Source organism: Sarcophilus harrisii, chromosome 6 (genome assembly GCF_902635505.1).
Source record: "Sarcophilus harrisii chromosome 6, mSarHar1.11, whole genome shotgun sequence".
In the NCBI taxonomy this organism is placed as follows: Eukaryota; Metazoa; Chordata; class Mammalia; order Dasyuromorphia; family Dasyuridae; genus Sarcophilus; species Sarcophilus harrisii.
Window position 1 is genome coordinate 68,712,186 of NC_045431.1, and position 24,649 is coordinate 68,736,834.

A 24,649-nucleotide genomic window follows, 5' to 3' on the forward strand; every position below is an offset into this window, starting at 1 on the left:
TTGTAAGTAAAACTTAGAACTGTAAGACAGAACTTCAGTCTGTAACATTGAAGGTAATATCCAAACCTGTGGACAACACTATTTCAGGAAATAGGAGAACCAATCTGCAATAATGAGCTTGGCAAAAACAAAAAACAAGAAACAACCTGAGAATGATAGTTGTGAGGTGGAAATTGGATTCATGTGTCCTCAAAATGTATCTGGTTTGATTGTAAAATTTTCTTTTCTATTTATTTGTTTTTTCCACATACCTTGCACAATAACCAGTGCAAAGTTTCAAATGGTTCTTTTTTCGTTCCTTTGTTCCTTCCTTCCTTCGTTCCTTCCTTCCTTTCTTCTTTCCTTTTTTCTTTCCTTCCTTCCTTCCTTCCTTCCTTCCTTCCTTCCTTCCTTCCTTCCTTCCTTCCTTCCTTCCTTCCTTCCTTCCTTCCTTCCTTCCTTCCTTTTTCTTTCTTTCTTTCTTTCTTTCTTTCTTTCTTTCTTTCTTTCTTTCTTTCTTTCTTTCTTTCTTTCTTTTCTTTCTTTCTTTTTGTCTTTCTGTCTTCTTTTTCTTTCTGCTGAGGCAGTTGGGGTTAAGTGACTTCCCCAAGGTCACACAGGTAGGAAGTGTTAAGTGTCTGAGGCCATATTTGAACTCAGGTCATCCTGACTTAACTCAGGTCCTCCTGACCAAATGGTTTTGATGGTAGCAATTGTTAATGCCTTTTGTTCACACACCCCATTCACAAATATTTACAATATTTATTTCATTGTAGCTAGATAAAATAATATGCCAATTAATGCAAACCTGTTTTTTTTTTTTCTGTCAACTGCTATTTAATTCTTTAAACAATGCAATTTAAAGGTTTAAAGTAGCTTTGCCGTTTTCACAGTAGCATTGTATCCATCAGAGCATGAGGTTGAAAAAACTTTTTGCTTACCTGAAGAAATGCCAAAAATAATATTTCTTTATATATTTTCAGGTGGCATTTTTATTTCAATAGAAGAAAAGCAAAATCTCTCAATCTGTAATTTAGACAATCCCAAGAATGTCTGTCTCTGTCAGTTCCCAGCAACAGCTGGCACTTCTATTGGTCCAGCCTAGCCTTAGGAGAGACTCTAATCAGCTAATAAGCTCTGGCAAGAATATTCTCTCTTGTAAAGTTGAGAAATGTTTCCGAGTGACCACAAGTTGGAACTTTATCTAAATTGTGAAGGGGCAGCAACAGGATCCACCAGAATTAAGCCCTTGGAAATCCTAATTCCACAAGAATAATGCAGGAGGGGCAGCTGGGTGGGGCAGTGGATTGAGCACCAGCCCTGAAGTCAGAGGACATGAGTTCAAATCTGGTCTCAGACACTTAACACTTCCTGGCTGTGTGAGCCTGGGCAAATCACTTAACCCCAATTGCCTCAGCAATAATAATAATAATAATAATAATAATATAAAAAGAAGAATAATTGAGGAGAATTTTTGAATGGGCAATTTTAACATTGTTTAAAATTATATATATATATATATATATATATATATATATATATATAATTCACACACACACACACACACACACACACAGATATACACACTCTGTAGAATGTGGGATTATGAGGGATTATGAGGTAGAATCTTAGAAGTGGGAAAAAGTTGAATGAAGACCTGATATCAGGGGGAAAAAAAACTTCCCAATTATAGTAGATCTGTTCAAAAGTAGAAGTGGCAGCCTTACAGAGGTTCTCTTTTAATGAGAACCATATTATTATCAAGCATAATCTGAAAGGAGCTCTTGTCCAGGTATAGGTTCAATTACAATTACAAATTACAAGTAGGTACACTCTGAGATCAGAAATCTAGAATAGGATCAGATCTCAGGGTCAACTATAATCTGACCCCATTTGTTCCAGCTTCCTCCTCTGTAAAATGAACTAGAAAAGGAAATGACAGACCACTTTAATATCTTTTTGCCAAGAAAATCCCAAATGGGGTCATGCAGAATCAGATACAATTGAATAACAACAAAAACAACAAAGACTAAGTCATGGCTGCCATCTATATGAACTGTGCAAGTACGTATTGAGAGATCTTACTTTTCTTAATTGAATTGTGGAAATAAAATTGCCATCTGATGATGTATTAAGAAATAGTTCCTTTGTTGCTTATTTTTGGAGAAATAAAGAGCTTTTCTCCTCTTCATGATGAATTTAGACTTTAAAAGAGAGGAACCCCATCACAAAAGGTGGAAAGACTAGGTAATCTGCCCCTCTACAAAATGGCTCCAGGGAACAGTAGGGGCCCTGAAAGAGAGTGAATTTCAACCATCTGTTTCCTATAGAGAGTAAATCGGGTTCCTTCAGAAAATGAGAATATAGTAGTGTGTGTGTGTGTGTGTGTGTGTGTGTGTGTATAAATATGTATATATATAAAATCTAGGAATCACCAAAAGCAAGTGAAAATGGCACCAGATAGATGACTCACATGGAGAAGACCCAGATCAAAATTTGGCTGAAGAGAAAGCTAAATTGTGGTACTCCCTGAGATATAAAGAAGGACTTCAAGACTTCCTCCATCTGAGGAAGAGGGTGCTCTACTATTTAAGGAGAAGGGACTAAATCTAAAAGCCATCCTGCTCCTTTCCAGTATTCAAGCTTTGGACATCTAAGGAAACCTGAAGGCAGCACCTACACTTCCCTACTGATTCAGAATAGGGAAAAAAGTTCAGTGACACTGAGGACACTTACTTCCTTATTGAGAATAAGATGCTGAACATTCAGAAGAGACTGAAAGTCACAGGAGAAGTATTGGGATTATGGAACTCATAATCCAACTGACATATAATATCGTGGTAGTGATAGGGGACATGTCCTTTCAGATTAGAAAAAATAATACATAGATAATGGGGTGTATTTAATATATAATATAAACGACTCTACTATGTAGCATTATGCAATCTTTATCTCAAAATGACATGCATATTTGATGTAATTTCTATGTAATTATTCTATGTGTAATTTGGTGGTTATTTAATATTCATAAGACAATATCTATCAAATTGCACACAGTATGGTGTGCAGCATGATATGCTGACTATGCATACAATTGATATAATTTTCAGGGACTGAATATTATTTAACTGAAGGGAGAGTCTAAGAGGATTCACCTAAGACTTACTATTTTCCTTCCAGAATTGGAAGAAAAATGCAAAGATTTGCATGAAAAGCCCCTTGGAAAGAGAAAGAGAATCACATGGAATATGAAAGGGCTTCTAGGCTGGGGATCCTTTGGTAGGAGTACATTGATTGCTCCTATACTGCAGAAGGCATATGGTTCTCATTAGTAGAAATGGAACCATACTAAGATATGCTTTATACATAATAAAAATTTAATAAATGTTATGTCATTCATTCCTACATACATACATAATACATACAGAGAATGACTCACTGGGAGAACAGGAAGGTGATGAAAGGTAAAGCAGAGAGCTGTCACCAATACATTGATTGCCAAAGGGCCAAGGATATTAATCTGTTCTGATAATTCTGCTCTCTTTTGAATGCCTCAAAGGAGGAATGTGAAGTCCTAAAGGAGACAGGAGGCAAATTCTGTTTATAGGTTAAATCTTTGCTTGGACATATGGCCAAGAAAGAATCGTTTGAGATGGTTTTATAAACCAAGAGTTGTGGTTCTGGGCCATTTTTCTAGTAGAAGACCCTACAGTTGTGTAACAACTGTCTATAGAATTCAGACCAGGATTGAAGAGTGGTCCTGAACCCCAGGTTAAACATTTTGAGAATATGCTTTTTGACTTAGGCAAAATCATTTTTCCCCTCCACTGAGGAATCTTCTTTCCCTTATGAATAGGGTCACAGGATTTAGGGCAGGAAGGTACCTAAAATCCTCTAATTCAAATAATTTATATTTATCAATAGGGAAATGGAGGCCTAGAGAGCTGAGGTGACATCCCAATTTATCTAAGTGACTTGAAGAGCCTGCATTTAGGCATACAACTCAGATGCTTTCACTCCGAATCCAGTACTGCTGACTCTCTTACCCAGTTTTCCTCTTTAAGCCCTTGGCAGATGGCTATTTTTCTTTTTTCCATGTCTATTTTTCCATCTGCTTAATCAGATTATCCAGGGCGATGGACCTTCTAATTTCTTAAATTTGCCCCTCTCTTTTCTGACTTTATTTTCTTCAGATCTCCCCCAGTTGCTCCCAAACTCTTTTCTTCTTGAGCACTCCTTTCTAAATTTACTCTTTTCTTTTTGGTATCAGAAGTTTTCTCACCGTTCTCCCCACATCCTTGATGTTCATAAGGAACATTCTATATTTTAGGGTAGATCCAAAGAGAATTAGTTTATGTCCCAAAGAGTCTTCTAGAGTTACAAATCTTCACATCTCTGCTTCAAAGGGAGTATCTATTTCCCATATGTATCAACACCAGCCTCCTAGGAACTCATGCTGATCCAATGGGTCATCATAGGAGCTCTTATCTCTTACCACTCCAAAACAGAATTTACTCTTTGATCACTCATAAATCATAATTACCATAAACTGGTAGAACAAAGGAAAGAGAATCTGAGATTCCTCAAAGGGAGATTTATGCTTCAAACCAACCTTCTAGGTAGAAGACATCTTAGATTTCCTGAAAGATAGGTTTAGTCTTGCTAAAGAGTCTCTTTCAGCAATAATAAGGGAAAAATTTACATTCAAGGGTTCTGATAAAGGTCTCATTTCTAAAATATATAATTTATAAGAATTTAAGCCATTCTCCAATTGATAAATGGTCAAAGGATATGAACAAACAATTTTCAGATGAAGAAATTGAAACTATTTCTAATCATATGAGAAAGTGCTCTAAATCATTGTTGACCAGAAAAATGCAAATTAAAACAACTCTGAGGTACCACTACACACCTCTCAGATTGGCTAAGATGACAGGAAAAGATAAAGACAAATATTGGAGGGGATATGGGAAAACTGGGGTACTGATACATGGTTGGTGGAACTGTGAATGGATCCACCCATTCTGCAGGGCAATTTGGAAGGTTATCAAACTGTGAATACCCTTTGACCCAGCAGTGTCTCTATTGGGCTTATATCCCAAAGAGATTTTAAAGGAGGGAAAGGGACCCATATGTAGCAGTCCTTTTTGTAGTGGCTAGAAACTAGAAACTGAGTGGATGACCATCAGTTGGGGAATGGCTGAATGAATTATGGTATATGAAAGTATATTATTATTCTATAAGAAATTATGAATAGGATGATTTCAGAGAGGTCTGGAGAGACTTACATGAACTGATGCTGAATGAAATGAGCAGAACCGGGAGATCACTGTACAGGGCAACGACGACTATAAGATAGTCAATTCTGATCAGTATGACTTTCTTCAACAATGATATGATTCCAGCCAGTTCCAATGATCTTGTGATAGAGAGAGCCATCTACACCTAGAGAGAGAACTATGGGAACTGAGTGTGGACCACAACATAATATTTTCACTCTTTTTGTTGTTGTTTGCTTGAATTTTGTTTTCTTTCTCATTTTATTCTTTTTGATCTGATTTTTCTTGTGTAGAATGATAATTGTGGAAATATGTATAGAAGAATTCCACATATTTAACATATATTGGATTGCTTGCTGTCTAGGGGAGGGGGTAGAAGGAAGGGAGGGAAAAAATTGGAACACTAGGTTTTGCAAGAGTGAATGTTGAAAATTATCTATGTGTGTGTTTTGAAAATATAAAGCTTTAACAATAATAAAATAAGCATTAAAAATCTCTTTCATCCAAGCCCATCTCTTCCATTCACAAATCATCTTAATTCAGATTTTTCAATCATCATTTGCCTAGATTAATATAACATTCTCCTATTTGGTTTCCCTACTTCAAATTTATCACCACTGAGATTCATCGTGTACACTGTTCCCAAAGTTACTCTCTTTAAGTGAAGATCTGACAATTTGACTCCTTTATCCAGTACACTCACTCCCTATTGCCTTTAGGATAAAATATAAATGTCTCTGTTTAGCTTTTGTCCTATAAAACCTGTCCCCAATGTGTCTTCTAGAGTCATTGGAAATTACTCTTTCTTATCCACACTGTGATTGTTTTAACCAAATTGTCTTACTAATTATTCCTGACACATGATATTATATTATCTGTACTTTGTACTGACTGTTTTACTTATCTGAAATGCAGAGAAAAGGAATCTTTCCTTACCTCTGCTCAGAACAGAAGGTCCATCTCTTCCTTTAAGAAAGTGAATCACAAATTTTTGGACTCTCAGGACCCTTTTATGCTCAAATATTATTGAGGACTCCAAAGGATTTTTATTTATGTGGGATTTCTACTGATATTTAGAAATTAAATATTTCATATTAGAAATTAAAACTTAAAGAAATTTGAAATGGTTATTTAGTGATTATTTTTAATTTTATTAATGAACTTATTTATTATAAAAAAGTCAATAAAAGCTATCATGTAACATTTTAAGATGAAAAATAACTATTTTCCAATAGAAAAAAGTGAGAAAAATAGAATTGTTTTACTTTTGTTGTGATTGTTGTAATCTCTTTAATATCAGGCTTACTAGAAGGCAGCTAGATTTTCACATCTGCTTTTTTAGTCAATCTTTTGTAATATTCTGTTTTAGCATGAAAATACTCTAATCTCACACAGATATGTAATTGAAAAAAGGAAGGAAATTTTTTATTGTCAAATAATGGCAATATTATCATGAAAATTGTTTTGACTTTGCTGACCTCCTGGCATGCAACTCTATTTTCCTGTGGATTCAGGAATAAAAGCAACATAGCAGAGGTCAAACTTTCTCTTGTCTCATTAGATTTCCAGAAGCACTACATTTGAAGACTTTTTAAAATTTGGCAAATTAATTGAAGATTTGGTGACTTTGTGAATGTGGTATGTATCAGACGGTGGGTTGTGATCCCATTTGAGGTCATGTAACTGAATGTAAGGGTCACAAAATTATGATTTATTTTTAGTAAATGTTTTATTTGTATACTTATTTTATGCATCCATATACCCAGAGTTGTGTAAAATTTTCTTAAGCAAAAAGAAATTAAAGTGGAAAAAAATTAAGAAACTCTGGTATATACAAAGAAAGGTATGGATAACCTTCTCTGTTTCCTGTGTGGAAAGATGTTCCATATAAAAGAGAAAGTGAGAAAATATTAGAACATGCTTCCCAATTAGATCCAGGAAGAGTTCATAGGAATCTCAGGATGGGAGTGAAAAGATGATCAAAAGAGAATCTTCTCCCTTTTGGACGGAGGGTGAGTCACTTTGAGAGCTCTCCTCCCTTACATTATTTCTTCCCCATGTCTCCCATGATTTTTACTTGTGGTCAAGGTCAAGGCTTCAATATATTCATTTCCTGCTCAGCTCATAATTTCAAGATAAGTCCCAAGAAATTCCCAGGTTTCAGAAACAGAAATAACTAATTTTACTCTGAATATGAAGAAAGACAAGCAAATGAATAGAGAGACACTTTGTCTCTATTCTGGTATCATCTAAGAAAGAAAATAGCTGTTCTCCCCTCCCTTAGTCCAAATTCCAGGAAGCTTAAGTAATAAGTAGACATTATAATGATGCTTAAAGGCCAATTGTTTTATAATTTTAAAATTCTGCTCTCACAATAGATGGACATTCTTTAATTAGTACTTGCAGAGGCAACTTGGTGGATAGGAGTGGGAGTCCTAGACTGGGAATCAAAAGATTTGAGTTCAAATATGGCCCAGACACATTTACAGGCTGAGTGATCCTGAACAAGTCATCTATTAGAGATGCTATAAAAGTTGATAAATTTGATAACAAGATTGTAAATGTGAATTATATTCACATTATACATTATAATGATGACATTATAATAATAGGAATGGGAAAAATTGGAAGATGGGAAGATCTACAGGTAAAGATAATGTATCATGTTGAGCCTATGAGACATCCAATTTGAGATGTCCAAGTAACAGTGGTAGTACATGACTAAATTAGAAGAGGGAATAAGGTTAGAATCATCTTCATGGAGATGATAATTGAATCCATGGGAAGCCATTGAGATTTCCAAATGGAGGAACAAGAGTAGAAGAATTAAGATAGAATGCTCAGGGATGGTTTCTATGTGTGAAATGGATGAAAAAAACAGCAATGGAGAATAAAAAGCAGCAATTAGACAGAAAAGAAGGGAACAATGGGAAAGCAGTATCATGAAAACCTAAAGAGGAAAGTAAAGGAAGAGAGGGTGATTGTCTGCAGAGAAATCAAGTAGACTGTAGTATGAAAAGAAGCTATTAGATTTGGCAACTAAGAGATCATTTATTAACTTCGAAGAGTGTCAATGGCATGATGAGGTTGGATTGGAAGGCAGATTGCAGAGAATTGAAAAAATGAAAAGAGAAGTGGAGACACTGAGAATAGAAGGAGATTGCAGATATAGGATCAGGGAAGCTAAGAGTAAGTGCAGATTTTGTAAGAACGGAAGAGACATGTTTATAGACAGTAGAGAAGGACTCAATATATAGTCAGGGATTTAAAAAAATAAAGTTGGGATGATGAAGGGAACAATTTGCTGGAAAAGGGAAGGGATAGAACCAAGAATTCTTGTAGCGGGGTTATTCTTGTCAAGGAGAAAAAATATTTCTTCATGCAAGACTGGAGTGAAGTTGGAGATCATGGGGATGCTTAAGGTGGTGTAAGTACCATCCTCATGTGCGCGGTTCAAGGATCAATGAGAATACTTGGATATTCTCTCACTTTAGATATTGGCACAGCAAATTGATTTGGGAGAAATACCTTGCTATAGTGAAGTCTCAGCTGAGATTAGTTAATATAAATTTAGTTGACCTGTTAGCATAGTTTCATTATTTTCTCCAGATCCATTCAATAATATGTGAATAGAATAAAGGAGGAAGATGGTGTGAATAATTGGTAAGATGTGGTGGGTTGCAAGACAAAGGGGCTGGGGATTAGAGGGCAGCATAGCTAATTAAATTGGTTCACTGAGGGACTGAGGTTCTCAGTGCAGATATAATGGCCTGGTAGAAAAATGGAGGATGGAGAGTATGAAAGATATGTGAACATGAAGAGCCAATTAGGAAGCCAAAAAAAGGTGGATAAAAGATTATGAGCCTAAATTCTCTTTTCCTTTCCTAAACAAACTTTTAAAGGGAGTGCTCTAGATTCATTGTCTCCATTACCTCTCTCCATCCTATACAATCTTACTTTGTTCTTTCTATACAGCTTTCAAAAATTCCATGAAACTATCTCCATCATTATAAGACATAAGGGATATGAATGATGCTTGGCAGCCAATTATATACACACTTTTTCTTGTACCTGGGTTACCTGCAAATGATAATTTCCCCCTTTTTGCCACCTTGTAGGTTTTTGTGACATTACAAGAAAGAAAATGTATATTATATGTATAGATGGCTCTTGAGTAGAAACATCATCAGTGGAATAGAAATATTTGGAAAATTAAGGTCATGCCATCTATATGAGTCCACAAAATATTCATTCTAGTATTAGAGACCAACACAAAGAGAAATTTATCCAAAGAAAATAATCACTTTGATTTTCCACTGTTTTAAAAGAGTGAATCAATTCTAGAGATGCTGTCTTCCACTCCATTTTTCTTCATTTCTCTATTTTTTTTGGTTCTACTTTGTAAGGAAAGGTCTGGGTATAGCATAGTAATTCCTGATTAAACCCAATTTTACAACATATGTGAAGAAATCCTTGGGTTTGATACTGAGAAAGAGAAGTTCAATTCACTGTAAGCTAGGAGTTCTCCCCAAATCTTAGAGTTAGAGAGAACATTAAAGGCAACGGAGACCTGAAAGGAATCCTTACAATCATAGAGCAGACCTATAAAGTAATCAGTCTTTGAGTAAAGTTCTAACCCACTATTTACTGAGGCAACCCAACCCTGTCCATCTAATGGTTAAGATGCTATAATTATCTCAAGTCTAAATGTCTTTTTTCCAAGCTTCTATCCTTTGTGTCTAATTTTGCCCTAGGGAGAGAGCTCACTATGATGCTTCAGTGACCAGGATTAAAGGTTTTGGGGAAGTGGAGAAGAAGCCAAATTTTTGTAAGCAGTAGCAATTGTAGCTCATTTACAGGCCTCATTAGAGTTCTGTTCTTTTAAACAAAGTTCTGGATTCAGTTTAACATTTACTAAAAAAGCAAACAAATGACCACACAAATCTGAAAAAAATTATGAGTTCAACTCAAGCAAAATCTAGCAGAAGAAATCATGCTGTTGAGTAGTGAGAAGCTCTCGATGCTGGGATCATTAGGAAAGCACCAATAATTGATATTTTGGTATCCTTAAAAATATACTATGCTTAGCTGTGTGACTCTGGGCAAGTCACTTAACCCTAACTGCTTCAGCAAAATATACATATATATATATGAATAAACATATATATGTTTTATGGGAAGATGTTTCATGTATGGAAATATTTCTTGTGGAGAAGAGATTTTGGGAAAATCAAGGACATGGCATCCAATTAAGTGCACAAAATATTCAATCTAGTATTAAAGACCAACATAAAAAGTAAATTCATCCAAATGAAAATGATCAGCCTGATTTCCCAGTGTTTAAAAGGAGAGGGAATCAATTCTAGAGTTACCTTTCTCCACTCACCCATTGTTTTTCTCCATTTCTCCCAGGATTCTGCTTTGCTAGGAAAGGTCTAGATGCAGTACAGTGCTTTCTGGCATCACCCCCCACCTCAGCAATTGGGGCAATTGCCCAGGATTACACAGCTAGGAAGTGTTAAGTGTTTGAGATCAGATTTGAAAACTCAGGTCCTCCTGATTTCAGGGCTGGTGCTCTATCCACTGCACCACCTAGCTGCCCCTGCAAAAACCCATTTTTTTTTTATGATATATGAGAAGAAATTCTTTGGTTTGGATATTAGGGAGAAGTAAAAGTTATTATAAACTTGGAAAAATCATTGAATCTTAGAAAGGATCTCAAAGGCCATTTTGTCCAACTCTTGAACATGACTTCCCACTATCATAGAGCTGATGTGGAGCCAACCAGTGTTTGAGTCAAGATCTTCAGTCAGGGGCAGCCACCACTTCCCAGGGCCATTTTCCCCACCTTTGAATGGTTAGCTGTAATGGTGGTTAGGAAGTTATGATTCTAAAAAGTCCAAATTTGTTTCTTCACAGGTTCCATCCATTGTATCTAATTAATTTTGTCAGAAAGAGAGAGAGAGAGAGAAAGAATGAGAGAGAGAAAAAGAAAGAGTGAGAGAGATAGAGAAAGAGAGAGTGAGAGAGAGAGACAGAGAGAGAGTGAGAGAGACAGAAAGAGAGAGAGAGAGACAGAAAGAGAGAGAGAGAGACAGAAAGAGAGAGAGAGAAGGAGGGAAGGAAGGAGTGAGAGAAGGAGGGAGGGAGGGAGGGAGGGAGGGGCAGAGGCTATGATACTTCAATGACTAGGGATCAACTTTTTGGGAGTCGGGTTTCTATGAGCCCAAGAAGTGGAAACACTGGTTCCTTTATAAATCCCACTAGGGTTCTGATTCCCTAAGCAAAGTCCTAGGTTCAATTAAACATTTTTTAAAAAGAGACAACAAATTTCCCCCAAAACTTATAGGTTGAGGATTTGGAACCCAGATCAGCTCACTCTAAATCACTCACTAACTCACTCACTGGTCAGAGTTGAGCCATGACAAATTCCAGATCCTGCGATTTTTGATGAAGGAAAAATAGTTGCTATTTTGGTATACTTAAATAATATACTGTGCCTTTCTTCATCCCACTGAGTCTTTGAAGCTCTCATAGACCTTTAAACCATTCCAAGAGGCTATATTACTCCTTTGTTCTCCTCAGGTGTGATTAATTAATGTGACTAAAAGGATCATAATTTAATGATATTGTTCAAACCTTCATTTGTTCTCACAGTATCTGTTTCCTTTCTTCTTTGATGGGTTGTGGGTTTTTGTGAAGTTACAGGTAAGGGTGTGTAGGTTTTATGGATAGTTGGCTCTTCAGTGGAAATATTCCCTATGGAGTAGAGAATTTGGGAGAATTAAAAACATACCATCTCATTTTTACACAAAACACTCATTTCAATATAAAAGAAACATAAAAGGAAATTAATCAAAACATTCACAATCATCTTGATTTTTCACTGTTTTAAATAGAATAGGCCAATTTAAGAGATACCTATCTCTCTCTCTCTCTCATTTCTCCTTTATTTATTCCAGTTTTTATTTTTTCCAGTTCTGTTCTGCTAAGTAATTTTCTAGTTACACTATTGTACTTCCTGATAAAAGCCATTTTTGCAATATATGTGAAAAATTTCTGGGAATTGGGAATCAGACACAATTATTGTAATTTGGAGGAATTACTGAATCTCAGAGTTTGGAGAGGGGATTTTCAAGAACATCTAATACAACAGAAATCCCTTTTACCATACAGCCATCGTGAAGAAAACCAATCTCTTTGAGTAAAGTTCTCCAAAAAGGAAAACTACCTTCTATGCAACCCTTTCTACCTTAAGTAGGAAATTCTTAAGAGTTAAGATGCTGTAATTACATCATAGGGAAGCTAGAGGACACTGTGGATAGAGTGCAGGATTTAGAATCTGGGAGACCTAAGTTCAAATATGGCTTCAGATATTTCTTAGCTGTATAACACTGGGCAAGTTAACTCATTTATTTGCCTCAGTTTCCTAATCTGTAAAATGAGCTGGAGAAGAGAATGGCAAATCACTTCAGCATCTTTACCAAGAAAACCCAAATAGAGTCAGAAAGAAGGACTGAAAACAATAGAACAACAATTATATCAAGCCCAAATTTGCTGCTTGACAGCATCCACCATATTTCGTTTTGTCCTAGAGAAAGGACTATGATACTTCACTGACCAGGAATAAACTTCCTTATGGGAGTTAGGTTAGGAGCCAGGTTTCTCTGCATACAAGAAGTTGGAAATACTGGTTCCCTCATAGTCCCCAACAGAGTTCTGTTATTCTCAGCAAGATCTTAGGGTGAAAAATTTGTAGGGGAAAAAATTTATAGGTACAATAAATCTGAAAAAAATTCATGGGTTTGGAAATTAGAACTCAGTTCAGTTCATTCTAGATGTGATAGAAGAAATCATACTGTTGAGCCACGAGACATTCTGGATCTTAGGTATAGTGATGAAGGATAAATAATTTCTGATTTTGTCTCTTTAGATGATGTTCTGTGCCTTTCTCTAACCCACTAAGACTTTGTCTCATAGACCTTTCCACCATTCCACTGAGGATAGCCCATTGTCCTTGATTCACATGTGTTTATTTAATGTGATTTAAAACACAATTATTTTTATGAAATTAAAAATAAACTTTCTCTTGTTCTCACAATACCTGGGTGTTCTGCTACAAGCACTTCGGCAGTTCTTGATCGCCTTAGAGGTTTTTGTGAAATTACAGGTATGAAGTTATATCCTATGGAATAAATAGTTTGGGAAAATCAAGGGCATGGAAGTTAATATATTCCAAAAAAGTAGAAAATGAGTTTATTATTAAAGACAAGTACAACCAGAAATTCACCCAAATAAGAACAATTACCTTGATTTTCTCTAGTTTTAAAGGAGAGCAAGTCAATTCCAGTGATACCCTCCTCCATTCCCTCATTTCTCTTCCCATGTTTTTGCTCTGCTAAGTAAGGTCCTACATACAATACAACAATTCCTGATAAAAATTCAATTAATAAATATGAAAAAAATCCTTGGGTTTGGGAATTAGAGAAGTTGTTCATCTTACTGCAAACTTGGAGGAATCACTGAATCTCAGAGTTTGAGAGGATATCAAAATTCATCTAGTCTAACCGAGGCTTAAACATGACTCCCAGAGCTGATATGTAGGCAATTAGGCTCTGAGTAAAGATGTCCAGAGAAGGGAACCAGTACCTAATGATATGGCCCCTTTCACCTTTAGATAGATCTAATGGTTAGAAACATTTTCTTCTATTAAGCTTAAATTTGCTTTTTCTTAGCTTTAACCCATTTTATCTAGTTTTCCCCTCTAGGGTTGAGTAAAACAAGCCCTTTTCAAGATGTCAACTCTGGAAGTCCTTAATGGGAGCCTTTCCATGAAACAAATAATGAGAAATTCTGCCTAGTGAAGTTATTGAGTATTTATTAAGCACCTATGCCAGAAGATGGGGATTAGAAGGAAGGAAAAGATGGACCTGCTCTTAAGGAGCTCATTATCTAATTGAAGCGAGGACATGCAGAAAAAATTATAGATAATATCTGTGGATCATTATAGAAAAGCTAAAACTTCTTGCTTTTCCCTTAGTCCCTGAAAGTGACTTATCTCTTGTGTTCTTTCCTTGCAATACTCATCTCTTTCTTTCACATACATCTTTCAGAGACATTGCTAGGAAGCCCATTTTCATGGGGAAAAGATATTTAATAAATGATCACTAAATTAATTCCTTCCATCTCATTTTGGGATTACTTGAAGTATTTATTAATATTCACATATATGTTCCTAATGATGATTAGCATTTATATAAGGTTGGCCAAGTGCTTTAGATGTGTTAACTCATTTGATTCTCCTTGGGAGATAAGTATTTTACTTACCCTTATTTTATAGATAAAGGATTTGAGACATAGAAAGGCTAAATGTCTCACTAATAAGTGTTTAAGGCAGTGTCTGGTTTTCCCAACTCTAACTCTCTTTTATTCCTTATATCATCTAACCACATGATTGTATTTATTCTATTGATATAAACCAGTGGTTCTCAAAGTATGGTCTAGAGCATCCTGGGGATCTCTGAAGCCCTTTTAGAGGGTCTACAAATTCAAAAATAGTTTTTATTTCCAATATGGTAAATGTCTACAAATATAATCCAGATAAACAAAACCGCTTTGGAGAGATCCTCAATAATTTTTAATAGGATAAAGATACTGACAACAAAAGTTTGAGAACCACTGATATAAACACTTTGCAGTATAGGGTTGTTGATGTTTTATGTCATTCACCCTTCCCCCCTTCCATCTGCCACTAATCTATTAATCTTTACTCTGGATTTGACAGTTGAAAATATCTAATTGGATGATCCCTCACCAGAAAGTTCTTTATCTTTCTACCAGGAATTTTTGAGAAAGTTAATGAAATATCTTCTTGAAGCACATATGCTATATCTGTGAATTTGCCAGTACTAAAAGAAAAATCACCTTCCTTTTACTTATTAATTTATTCATACAAGGTAACCAATACCTGCTCCCAATGGTCATACCTTTTTTCCTCAGTTCTTACAAAAAAATCTGTTATTACATTCTAAATATTTACTTGGGGCCAATATCAAGTTAAGTGTTCTATGGTTTGGGAATCCAGTTATTTTCCCCTTTTGCTAAATCAGGAATTTTGCCAATCTTATATTTGGGGGCTCATCCTGTTCTTTATTTTTTTAAGATTAGTAATATCTGAAAATTACTATTTTAAATTTTGAAATGGAATTCATCTGGATTTGGAGATTTGAAAATACATTTTGTCATCTATTTGCAGGTGCTTCAATCTATCAACCACAAAACATCTTTGAATACCTGCTGTTTACCAGGTACTGTGCTATATTCTGATAATATAATTCCAACTCTCCAGGAGCTCACAGATCAATAGAGGAGGCAACACACATACAGATATACCTGTATACATATGTTAAAAATACATAGAAAATAGGGTACAGGGTCATCATGTGTTGGATGTTAAGGGAGTGGAAGAGGTACAACAACAATAGGTACGGAAGAGGCAGGAGGTCTTATACTGAAGAATGACCTTGGAACATGCAACATGAATATAGGCTGCATGATAGACGGAGTGAACCTCAAAGGAAGACAAGTTGCTGAATGATGTCAACAAAGGTAGAAACAGGAAATAAAAAGGAGAATTAGATGCATTTCTTGCACTTCTTTCTGGCTCTAGGTTTGGATTACCAGAGGAACTATAATTTTTCAGAGTGTGGCCAGGGAAACATTTATTTTGAGGCATAGGGAGGTGAACACAAGAAATTGGAAACAATGGTTCCTCTATAAGCCCTCTTTTCCTAATCAAGGTCCTGTGTTCAGTTCAACATTTATTTTTTAAAAAGCACAACAAATCTGAAGACATTCATCACTTTAGGAATTAGAATGTAGTTCAAATTTGGCAAAAGAAATCATAGTGGTGAGCAATGAGAAACACTCAACCAGGAATCATGGGTGAAGGACAAGTGATTGCTGTGCTTTCTTTAGTCCCATTACTTGATGTTCAATATCTCTCTCTAAATCAGGGCTTCTCAAATTTTTTCCACTTGTGACCCCTTTTCATCTGATAAATTTTTACATTACACACACACTCACTCATACACACATACACATATAATTATATAAATAAGGATATAAAATAGGTATACAAACCAAATATTTACTACTAATAATTCATAGTTTCATGACCCCACATTCAGTTACAAGACTCATATAGGATAAAAAAACCCCACAGTTTAAGAATCTGGATTCTAGGCTACTAAGTCTTTAGTCCTCTCATTGTCCTTTCATCCCTTCCACAAGGTAACCCCATTGTTTTTTACTCATAGGTGCTTAATTAACATGATTTAAAGACCATTTTATGATTTGAACCAAAACTTCTCTTGTTCTTACAGTACCTGGTTCTTCTGTAACAGGTAGTTCATTCATGCGATTTCTTCTAGGTTTTAGTGAAGTTAGAGGTAGAAAAGTGTTTGTTTTATTCACTGATAGGTCCTGTGTAGAGACATTACCTGTGGAGTTGAGAATTTGGGAAAAATTTTAAAAATGTCATTTGGTTTCAGGCACAAAACATTCATTCTGACCAAGATAGAAGGAAATTCTCCCAAACAAAAGTAATCAGCTTGATTTTTCATCTTTTTAACTTAAAGTAAGTTAATTCTAGGATATTTTCCTCCATTCCCTTATGTCTTTGTCCACTTGTCCCAGAGTTTCATCCTTTTAAACAAGGTCTTGAAGAGAATATGGCATTTCCTGTTAAGTACCTTATTACATAACCTATGTGAAGAAATCTTTGGATCTGGAAATCAAAGATAAATTCAATTTACTGTAATCCTGGAGGAATCATAAAATCTTGAAGTTAGAGGGGATCCTAAAGTCATTTGGTCCAAACCAGGCCTAAAACACAAGCATCCACAAATAGAGCTGCCATTTGGGTAACCAATCTCTGAGGGAAGATCTCCAGGGAAGAGAACTCAATATCTATTGAGACAGCCTCTTCCACTTTTAAATAGTTGTAATGACTAAGAACCTTTCCCTTATGTCAAATCTTAATTTATTTCTTTTCAAAGAACTAATAGTCCAATTTGGTTTTAATACAAACTATGTGTAGCTCTTTGGCACGATTTTTTTCTGTCCTTGGAATTCTATTTTCCTTAATGCATGTCCCAATCTGTTATCCTTTGAGGTATTCTAGTTAATACTGGGTAACTTCTCCTGGAGTCTGGAAGAATAATATCATTTACTTAGACATATTTTCCACAAAAAAGTAAAGTTTAGTTTGGAAGAATGGCTACAGCTGCAACAAAATGAAACCCAGATTAGAGACCACAGATTATTTTAAACAAATAGAAAAGGTGAAAATTAATGTCTTCTATAAGTTATCTTCTGAAATGAATGAAAAACTCAAGAAACAGAGTTTCTGGGCAATTGATAATCAATTTATTAATTATATTAGTTAATAATCAATAAATTAATGGTCAGTGATTTTTCTTAATAACCAACGAACCCCGGGCATAGATGGAATGCCTTAAATACCATTGTAAAATAGAATGTCCCTGATAAATGAAAATTAATCCTGATTGATGGACATTTAAGAAGGAGGTAGGCTAGGAATCTTTAGTTTTTGTTACTGAGAATATGACTTGATGATGAGAGTTAGTAATCTCAAAAATCTGGTCAGAGGAATCTCCTCTACCCAGACCACTCTGGTTCGCTCTAAATTCTAATGGAGAGTACAAGGACAGGGCTGAAGCAAGAATTTGCTTAGACCAGATTCTGCTCCCCCCTATCCTGGTTGGATAGCGTCTGACCTAAGATTGAGGAGTATGTTCCCTAATAGTTAGGAACATCTCATCAATCAGGAGCTGGGCCCTAAATTAGGAAATTAAAAAAAATTTGAACTCTAATAATTGCCAGGTAATGTGATAACAAAATACTAATTTTTCTCACTTCAGATAAATCAGAGTCCAAACTGTCCATGGTAGAATCAGAAATTTGGTCATGACTGAGAGAAATATATACCATTGGGAGCTTTAATTCAATCTTAATTATGTCCAACATTTTCTAGTAGAGAGTGAAATGGCAAACCACTTCAAATCTTTGTCAATAAAACCTCATGAACAGCATTGGTACCCTATGATCTACAGGATCACAAAGAATCAGACATAACCGAATGACTGGACAGCAAGAAGTTGAAAAGTATAGATGATGTATTTAGAACCAGAGGGACCTTATAGAGTTTACAATCCAATTTTTGCTTGATTGAGAAAATTGAAGCTCAGACAGGTCTAATTTTTTTGTCAAAGGTCTTATCAGTACTAGTGACTAACAAGTGACTGAACTAGGATTTGAACCTGCATTCCCATATCTGCTTCCCATCAGTATCCAGAATGGACAGAAGATAAGAATGTCATTTGTCAGGAACAGCAAGAAAGTCATTTCCCCTGAATTGGAAGGTGGAAAGGAATAAAATGTAATAAAGTTGGAAAGATAAGAAGGGGTCTGGTTGTAAAAGGTTTTAAAAATCAAACAGAAGAATTTATATTTAATAGTGAAGGTAATAGGGAGTCACTGAAGTCCTGTGTCTGACATGTATTGGTTGTATGACCATTTGCCAAAAATTGTCCATTCTGATCCTCTTTTCAATTAGTTTTAAGGTCTTCATCTCCTTCTCTTCCTTGTCCTTTTTCTTCTTCTGCTTCTTGTCCTTGTTCTTCTTGTTCTTTTTCTCCTCCTCCTCCTTCTTCTCTTTTTTCTTCTCATATCCCTTCTCCTCCTACTTCTACTTCTTCTCCTCCTTTTCTTTCTTCTCCTTCTCCTCCTTCTCCTTATCTTCCCTGGAAGGAATGATGAACTCTGATAAGTACAATAACATGTTGAGAAGCAGAATTATTTTGGCAAAACAAAATTTTCCAAGTGGAGACTGGATACTGTAACATGATCTCGCATTGTGCCACATATAACTAAAGTTAATAAATATATTCAGATATAGAGATAAACACGTTTCAGTAGCCTGATAACATGCCTGATTTTAACTTAATTGAAAACTTAGACATAAAACTTAGGGTTATTACCTTAGAAAAAAATCAAGGATAGATGAGGAAAAAAGTGCTCATGAGAAGAATTTTGCTGTATATTGAATGTGATAAAGTATAATTTCATGATGAAGAATGCAATAATATGTGTCAAAACCTTGAAACCAGTGCAAATCATATAAAAGTAATGGAAAATATATATATTAAATTGCCCCCTTACACATCAATATTCAATGAAAATCTAATGTTGAAGACGGTATTTCTATGGACAATTCCATCCCCATTGCCTTCTATCATTTCTAGTTGGTTGTTTCTACTTTCATCCCCAATTTGTCACATCTTCAATCTTTCCCTTTCCACTGTCTCCTTCCATGGCTCCAAGAACATCCTCACTTGATTCCATTCTTCTAGCTATCCATCTTCTAATAACTTCTTCTGTTCTTTGCAAAGTTCCTTGAGAACTTCTTTCACTCTCTTCAACTTCCTCTGCAATTCAACTTGAAGCCCCATTCTTCAACTGAAATTGTCCTCCCTAAAGGTATCAGTTATCTCTGTCTTGCCACCTTCAATGGACTTTTCTTCACCATCATCCTTTTTGACTTCTCTGAAGCATCGGCACTGAAAGAACCTTCTGTTTTCTGAATATTCCCTCCCTAATAGGTTATCATGACACTGCTCTCTCATGGCTTTCTTTATTCCTGTATGAGGATTCCATCTCAGTCTCCTTTCCTTGTTCTTCATCCATGTTATACCCATTCACTGTAGATGTCCCAAGGCTCTTCTTGGGTCCTTCTGCCTTCTATACTATTTCATTCAGTGATTTCATCTGCTCCCATGGGTTCACTTGTCATCTCTATTCAGTCCAGAATCCAAAAGTTCAGTCTCTTGAAGGACATTACCGATAAAGAGATTAGATTAATTTTCTTAACAATTTGGTACAAACCCCATCCAGGTGGGGAAGCCATTGTGCTCTACTGAGGTGTGTGGGTAGATATATTCTTTTAATAGATTGTCCAGGTAAATGATGTAATCAAAGTTTATTTGGATAGGTTCAGGTTCTCATTGGTTGCTGCAAGGAGGGGAAGAGAGATTGGGAAGCATAGTGGAGTTAGGGGAGATACCACATGGAGTGAGGGAAGGGAAAGGGGAAGGGGAAAGACACCACAGCTGCCCCAAAAGTAGATTTTATAGGAAAATTTAAGCTCAGGGACATGACTGGGATTTCTGACAGGGAGTGACCAGGTGAGATCGCTGGAGACCTTTACAGAGAGTGGGTCTCAGGGTTTCAGACTGGTTGATCTCCCCAGATAGTGGGACCATGGAGCTAAAGTGATCTCTGTCAGAACCTTCTCCTTGCCTGCCCCAGGGATCACTTCCTCTGCTAATCACACCTAACACTGAAGACCTCATCAGATACTATTTATCATATTAAGGAAAGATCTATTTATTTCTCTTACTTGCTAATTAATTAATTAAGCCAATTCCAAATATCAAGAGAAATGAACCTAAAGTAGATGCCCAGTGGTTGGGAATGTGTAAACAAATTTTGGTATGTGAATATAATGGGATCTCACTTTAAGAAATGAATGTGATGAATATGAAGTATGAGACAGATCTACAGAAACTAATGCAAAATGAAGTAAGCTCAGAAAACAACATACTCAATAATTACAACAACAAAAATGGAAAGAATGTCCTCCAAAAAAGCAAAAGCAAATGCTGCAATGTGACAAAAACCAAGCTCTTTCTCATCTAGAGAAGAGACTCCAATGCCCATCCCTTTGCAAAGCACATATTTTCAGACTTTTTAAATATATCGTTACTCCGTTTTACTATTTCTTTTATCTTTTTTCCTTTGAAAATTTTCACATGGGATAACTCTCTGGGAGGGGAGAGGGAAGTTTATATGTAGTTATTTAGGGTGTTATAAAGAAAAATATCAATACAAACTATTTTTAAAGTAATGGCAATATCTTTAAAAAGAAAAAAAAACATGATTCCAAGCACATGCATACCTTTCTATAATGAATGTTTAGAATATGGGCAAGAATCAAACAAAATGGGACACCATGGACATTATTGGAGGGGAGTTTCCAATGGATGGAATCACAGATTAAGGAGTAAGGCAAATTCTAAGAAAAGGTCAGGTGGTGTCAATATGATAAAAACAACAATGTTATTTACATTAATTTACTTACTTAGTGCTATGCTACTCAGATTACCAAAATTCATCTTGAGGAAGAAAAGATCAAGGATCCCAGGGAAAATAATAAATAAAAGTGGAAAGGAAGTGGACCTAACAGTACTGAATCTCAAGTCATCAACACTATTTGGTTTTGGTTAAAAAATTACTAAGCTGAATAGAAGAACACATTAGGTATACAACATATAAAAGAAAACAAACCTGATGATTGTATTTGGTAACTCCAAAGACCCATATTTTGGGGTGAAGATTTATATTTTGATTTAAAAAACTATGGTGGAAAGGAGTCTGGTTAAAAATTGGGGTTAGACTTTTATTTCATACTAAAAACAAATTAAGTCACAAATGTATTTGTGGCTTTGGCATCAAAAAGTAGAACCTAAACAAATTAGTGAACAAGGAAATAAACATTTTTTAAAAAATTATGAATAGGAGAAGCATTTATAACTAAACAACAGATATAAAAGATAACAAGATAAAAGAAGCAATTTCTATTACATAATAAAGAATTTTTGCACAAACAAAACCAATGTAGTCAGCTAAAATTAGAAGGGAAACACTTAACTGAGGTAGAAAAAAATCTTTCCAAAATGTTTTCCTGATGATCATATCATATCTATAAAGAACTGCTTAAAATACTTAACAACAATAAAGAACTATTTTCTTTCTAGATATGAGGAGGCAGTTCTCCAAGGAGGAATTGAAAGCTGTAACAGTCATGAAAAATTCCCCAAATCTCTAATAATACAAAAAATGGAAATTAAAACAAATATTGAGATTCTACCTCACATCTATCATATTGGCAAAAGTGATGAAAATGGAAAATGACAAGTGCTGGAGGGGTCCTGGGAAAACACATCCATGAGTGGACGGTTGATGAAACAGTGAATTGTTCTAGCCATTCTTAAGAGGAATTTGTAATTATATCTCAAAAATTACTAAATCATGTATACTCTGAACCACGGATCCCACTGGTGGTCTACATTTCAAAGATATAAAAGAAAGAGGAAAAGGACTTATTTGCACAAAAATATTTGTAGGAATTCTCTTTGTTATAGCAAAGAACTAAGAGAATACTCAGTTGCAGACCAGTTGAAAAAAATTCATTAAATGAATACAGTGGTATAAGAATGTTGTTATTGTTTTGTTGTTGTTCATTTGTATTTGAATTTTCAAGTGACCTCATTTGGGGTTTTGTTAGTAAAGATGTGGGAGTGATTTGCCATTTTCTTCTCCAATTCATATTACAGGTGAGGAAACTGAGGCAAATAGGATTAAATGACTTCCCCAGGGTCATACAGTTAGTTAGAGTTTGAGGCCATATTTGAACTCAGGTTTTCTTGATTCTAGACCCAGTGCTCTATTCACTGCATCACCTAGATGCCCCTGTACATAAGAGTTACAGGAGTGTAATTATTGTTTTGTAAGAAATATTGGTTTCAGAAGGCTTATATTAATTGTTATAGAATGAACTAAGAAGAATCAAAAGCATAATTTATACACTAACAATTTTGTACAGACAAACAACTTTTCCTCCAATATATTTTATTTCATGATATATTTCTCAATTACATATACTTTTTTTAAACATTAATTTTTAAAATTTTGAGTTCCAAATTTTTTCTCTTCCCCTCCTTGAGAAGGCAAGCAATTCAAAACAGATAATGCATGTGAAGAAAGAAAAACAAGTGTGAAAGACGAGAATTCTGATCAATGTAATTAATAATCAATCAAAATTTCAGAAGGTCAATGACAAAGCATGCTGCTCACCTCTTGACACACAAAAAGGCATGAATTCCCAGATACAACTATTGTGAGAACAGATTTGACTTGTCTATGTTTATTTGTTGCAATAATCACCTTTTTTTGGGAGGGTGTTGGTATGGAACAGAAGAGAATTTACAATAGGATGGTTAAAAAAAAGAAAGAGGGCCATTGAAGTACTGTTCAATAAACAAAGAAGAAAACAGAAAGAAAGCTACAAGAAACACAATCAAGCAGAATAGCTTCGAAAGTTTCATGTTAAATTTATTATATGTATATTTAAAGGAAAAGAAAGCTTTATATAATAGACACAGGTTCATGAACAAGCCTCCTTTTTTGCTTTACTTTGTATCCTGAAACACTCGATTGATTTTTGTTAAATTCAGAATAAAATAATTTTAAAAATATAAATACAAGACCTAAGCAGTCTTTACCCTCCAGGAACTTACTTTCCATATGAATAAAAGCAAGCATGATAAAATTATTAATGGTGATGATACCTTAAAGGAGTTAGAACTTAATGTCTAGAATGCTTCATAAAGAAGGGAGAATCTGAACTTCCAAAGAAGTTTTTTGATTCAAAGAAGTATTTTTGTTTATTTAGGGTTTTAGTGAGAAATTCTTGCAGGTTGACTGTGAACTTATCAATTACAGGATGGTGTTATTTTGACTTGAATAAACAAGTATCACGCCAATGAATACAATACTGCTTTTCTTATCTTCTATTTAATTAAACAATATAAAAATCTGTAATAATATCATATCTGCCCCCATACCAAGCTAAACACAAATAATCATAATTAAAACCAATAAAAACTCTTAACTTACCTAAAAGAAGTAATAAAAGAACTATCTCTTCATACATCCTCAAATGGGACGTTTACTTCCACAATTCAATGCAACGAAAACAAAATTCCCCAACGAGCCAATTATCAAGAAAGTTTGGCTATGGCAGTCTCTAACAACAGCCTTCTAATTTCTATCTTTCCCGCCCATGCTTCTGAGGCATTAATCAGTTATTTATCATCAGCAAGAAACGCCTAGCAAGAAAAGAGCACAAATATTTCTTAATGACTGGATGCTGTATTTCAACCTACTCAGGGCTTGCAAAGTGGCATTGGTGGAGATAAACCAGGAAGAGTATCTCTGAAATTCAAGCTTGAGAGGGTGACCTAAAATATGAAGTTTGTATGCAAGATTGTGGGTTTTTTCCTTTTAAACTCTGAAATATTGAGTAAAAGATAAATGCTTATCTTGATATTTAGCACTCTGGGAAATTTGTAAAAGTCCACAAGTTACAGTTATTTGTTGGTTAGTCTTATTGGGAGATAATCCATATTATATACAGATGGGAAGCTTTTCCTTACCTGGAGATAGCCTGAAGGGGGAAAAAATGGGGC

The 24,649-nt window shown here is 35.2% G+C and overlaps 1 protein-coding gene across 2 annotated transcripts in view; it reads right to left on the minus strand.

Moving 5' to 3' along the window:
• LOC105750896 (glycophorin-A) overlaps positions 1-24,401 on the minus strand; it is a 45,731-nt gene extending 21,330 nt beyond the window's left edge. The window contains exons 1-4 of one of the 2 annotated variants that reach the window (XM_031943747.1): positions 24,078-24,401; positions 16,646-16,759; positions 13,363-13,443; positions 11,898-12,017 (exon numbers count right to left, since the gene is read on the minus strand). In XM_031943747.1, coding sequence (XP_031799607.1) covers positions 11,898-12,017; positions 13,363-13,443; positions 16,646-16,759; positions 24,078-24,114 — 352 coding nt within the window. In that variant the 5' untranslated portion in view covers positions 24,115-24,401. The remainder of the gene's footprint in view (positions 1-11,897; positions 12,018-13,362; positions 13,444-16,645; positions 16,760-24,077) is intronic. The other variant, XM_012552203.3, reaches the window with a different exon arrangement.
• Positions 24,402-24,649: the final 248 nt, after the last annotated feature.